The following is a 3,860-nucleotide window of genomic DNA, read 5'->3' on the forward strand; positions in this document are numbered from 1 at the left end:
CCATCACCTCTCCCTCTCTCTCTGTCTCTCTCTGTCTCTCTCTCTCTCGTTCTCTGAATCTGACGCACCAACTTTTCTGGCCAATTACTAGACGGCAATTGAAGATTATCAACAGTTTCTTCGATCTCGAAGACGGAATCTGACGCCGTACTCTTTCTTTTCAATTACCAGAAGAGGGGAAATCATCAAAACCCTCTTCTCTCTCTCTCTCTTTGTTCGAACCTGACGCCTTCTGCTCTCCGGGCCGGATTCTGACGCGGTTCATCTCCGGCCACTTGATCTGTTGATGCTGTAACCCAGCTTCGGCGATGGCGACCGAAGCACCGGCGACCTACACCTACATGGGCTGTCCCTACACCGGCGGCGATTCCTCATCAACCGCCTTCAGCGACTGCAACAGCGACAGATCCGGCGAGTTCTCCACCACCTCCGCGCAGAACCGCCGACTTTTCATGTCTTCTGTTACCGAGAACTCCGACGAGCTCATCTGTCAGCTCGTCTCCGATCTCGAATCCACCTGCATCGAATCCCAGCGCAAGGCTGCCCTCGAGCTCCGCCTACTCGCCAAGAACAAGACGGAAAACCGCCTGAAAATTGCCCGCGCCGGCGCTGTGAAGCCGCTTATCTCCCTCGTCCAGTCTTCCGATCTCCAGCTTCAGGAGTACGGCGTCACGGCGATCCTGAACATCTCGATCTGCGAGGAGAACAAGGATCTGATCGTCTCCTCCGGCGCGATCAAGCCGTTAGTTAAAGCGCTGCGGTCGGGCACGCCGACAGCGAAGGAGAACGCGGCGATCGCGCTGCTACGGCTATCGGAGATCGAGGAGAACAAGGGCGTGATTGGACGGTCGGGAGCAATACCGCCGCTGGTAGATCTGCTAGAGAACGGTGGGGTCCGCGGAAAGAAGGACGCCGCCACGACGATCTTCTCCCTCTGCTCCGTCAGAGAGAACAAAGTCAGGGCAATCCAGGCCGGTATTATGAAACCGCTAGTGGAATTGATGGCGGATTTCGGGTCGGGTATGGTGGATAAGGCGGCCTTTGTAGTGAGTATTTTGGCGACGGTTTCGGAGGGGAAGAGCCGTTTGGTGGAAGAAGGCGGTATTCCGGTGCTGGTGGAGATAGTCGAGGTGGGATCACAGCGGCAGAAGGAGATTGCCGCGGCGATTTTACTGCAGGTCTGTGAGGAGAGCGGTACGTATCGGACGATGGTCGCGAGGGAAGGAGCGATACCGCCGTTGGTATCGCTGTCGCAGTCCGGCACCTCTCGGGCGAAACAGAAGGTCCGTTTTCTTTCCGGTTTTCCGTAGGAATCGTGGTTTTCCGTTTTATGTCTCTTTCCCGACGCCTTTTTTTAACTGTTAGTATGCCGTTATGTAGATTGACGCCGTTAAGATATTTTTTGACCGTATACTTTTCGATGGCGTATCCGATTCTCCCGACCCGTTACGTTATTTCACAAAGTGAGATTCGGGTCGTTCGTTTCGTGTGGTCCACCGTTAACAGGCCAGGCAGATGTACTAAACAGGTGGGCCCCACCTGAATGACGAAATATGCACGTTTGGAGAGAAACTGACCAACGGTCGCTATTCAATGTACACATGGCCCAGTCGATGAGTAGACGGTCCTGGTTCTTCTCGGCCATGGCTTGTTATATAGGTGGGCCACGCTAGGAATACCATTGATCTCACGCACGTGGCTATGCTGACACGTGTGCGTCGGTAAAAAATCAATCTCATGGGAGGGTGTAGGAGGAATTTTATGATCCACAGCTTGAGAACTTGAAATGGCGCCAAGGTACGGACATCCATCCACACCGTTGGACTGATTGGTCTCACCATGGATGGACAATTTCGCATTGCTGGAAGTCTTCCCAAAATGGAAGATACCTAACCATTCTGTTGGTGTCTTGCAAATTGATAACGGTTGACTTTTTTAAACAGACGAGTGTAAGAATTCGGACGGCTAGGATCTTCCAACAGTGGAGTTGTAGGGGAAATGGATTGGCTACTCCCCCTGCCACCAGCCATTGGCTGGTGGTTGGTGCTCCGTGGGCCCCACCATGATGAATGTGTTTCATCCATGCGTCCATCTATTTTTATAGATCATTTTATGATATGAAAGAAAAAATGAGGTATATCTCAATCTCAAGTGGACCACATTACAGAAAACAGTGTTGAATGGACGCTGACCATTAAAAACGTTTCGGGGGCTATGAAAGTTTTGGATCAAGCTGATTTTTATTTATTCCCTTCATCTGGGTCTTTATGACCTAATCAACAGATTGGATGTCAAATAAACGGTACAGTGGGCCTTAGGAGGATTTTAATGGTGGATATCCAATCATTATTGTTTTCCTGTAGCGTGGTCCACCTAAGATTTATATCCCTATCATTTTTTCTATCAATCCCTGAAATGATCTTTAAAAATGGATGAAACACATACATCACAGTGGGACCCACAGAGCACCAACCACCAGCCATGGGGCTGGTGTCAGGGGGAGTAGCCAATCCGTCTCCAATTTTAGGGGGGCAATGGCCCAATCTAAGATCAACAGTCTGGATCATTTGCTATTAGTCCAATTGCATGTGGTGATCGGTGAAAAAGTACTGTGGTCGTCGGTTCCCTGCAGTTGGTCCCCACAGCATAAAGACCCATGATGTGGTCTCACGATCCATAATCAAAAGCACCTGCTGCGGTCCATCCCTATGGGTGTAATGCACCGGAGCAAATTCCCAAAAGGAATTCGACCACAGTGAGTTAACCACAATTTAGCCGGTTAAATTTGAATTTAGTATATGCCACGTGTACCATTTCTAAGAGCATGTGCAGCTAGACTATCAAATAATGAAAAAAAAATAAAAAAAGAAAAAAAAAAGAAAAAGAAAGTAAGAAATCACCTGGAGTTCTACGGTGAATCTTCCTTGTGCACGAAATTCACCACTGTATCTATTCTAGAAAGTCAAATAGAGCAGGCTAGTTCCGTTGTTGGGGTCAACATCGAATCATTTCGGTTTGGATTTTGTTAGGATCGGTTATACGGGCTTTGTCTGATGCAATATGCATCAACTGAATGAAAGGCCTCTCTCTCTCTCTCTCTCTCTCTCTCTCTCTCCCTCCAATATGTTTTCCGAAGTTTATGTTATAGACTTTTGATAATTGTGGATTGACCTGAAGTCTGATATCTGTCGCTGTGGGTGATTTTGTTTTTATTGCAGGCAGAGGCTCTAATTGATCTTCTACGGCAACCCAGATCCGGGAACACTGCTGCGAGGCCTTCGGATGTCTCAAATTAGTGGGGACCACCTGGGGGAATGAAAAATCAACCACAAAAGAAAAAAAAAAAAAAACGAAAGGAGTAGTCGTTTTTACCACATATAATTACAGACAGGATAAAATGTAAATAATGTAACAGAGGTTGTAAATTCAGCGACAACGGATTTCCAATATGGTGGCTTTTTTTTTTTTTTTTTTAGCATTTGCTTTTTTCTTTTTCCCCTTTTTGTCCCAGAAAAAGAGAAAAAAAAACAAAACAAAACAAAGGGTTTTGGGATGGGTTTGGTGTGGTGGTGAGTGAGTGGTCAATGGTTTGGTGTTTTCCTTTTGGATTGTTTTCCTTTTGAATAAGAAATATCGGTCAGGGATGCTGAAAAGCATAGGAGACTCTCTCGTCTTATTTTTTTTTTGGTTTTCTCTTACGTTTTGAGTATCTGTTTGGGGAAACAGTCGTAACTGAGAAGAATCTCGGCTCGCCTGTTGTATGATATGATTTATATTCCAGATGTTGATTGATATGTAAGCAACCCACGTGGCACAATTTGCTCCATCCAAACTCGTCAAAATCGTGGGCCATGCTGTGG

At 47.1% G+C, this 3,860-nt stretch overlaps 1 protein-coding gene across 1 annotated transcript; it reads left to right on the top strand.

The window, feature by feature from the left end:
• Nucleotides 1-3,447, top strand: LOC131218955 (U-box domain-containing protein 4). The gene is made up of 2 exons (XM_058213874.1): nucleotides 1-1,283; nucleotides 3,219-3,447. Exons 1-2 carry the CDS (start codon nucleotides 309-311, stop codon nucleotides 3,294-3,296), a joined length of 1,053 nt encoding a protein of 350 aa, XP_058069857.1. The 5' UTR covers nucleotides 1-308; the 3' UTR covers nucleotides 3,297-3,447.
• Nucleotides 3,448-3,860: the final 413 nt, after the last annotated feature.

Source organism: Magnolia sinica, chromosome 11 (assembly GCF_029962835.1).
Source record: "Magnolia sinica isolate HGM2019 chromosome 11, MsV1, whole genome shotgun sequence".
Lineage (NCBI taxonomy): Eukaryota > Viridiplantae > Streptophyta > Magnoliopsida > Magnoliales > Magnoliaceae > Magnolia > Magnolia sinica.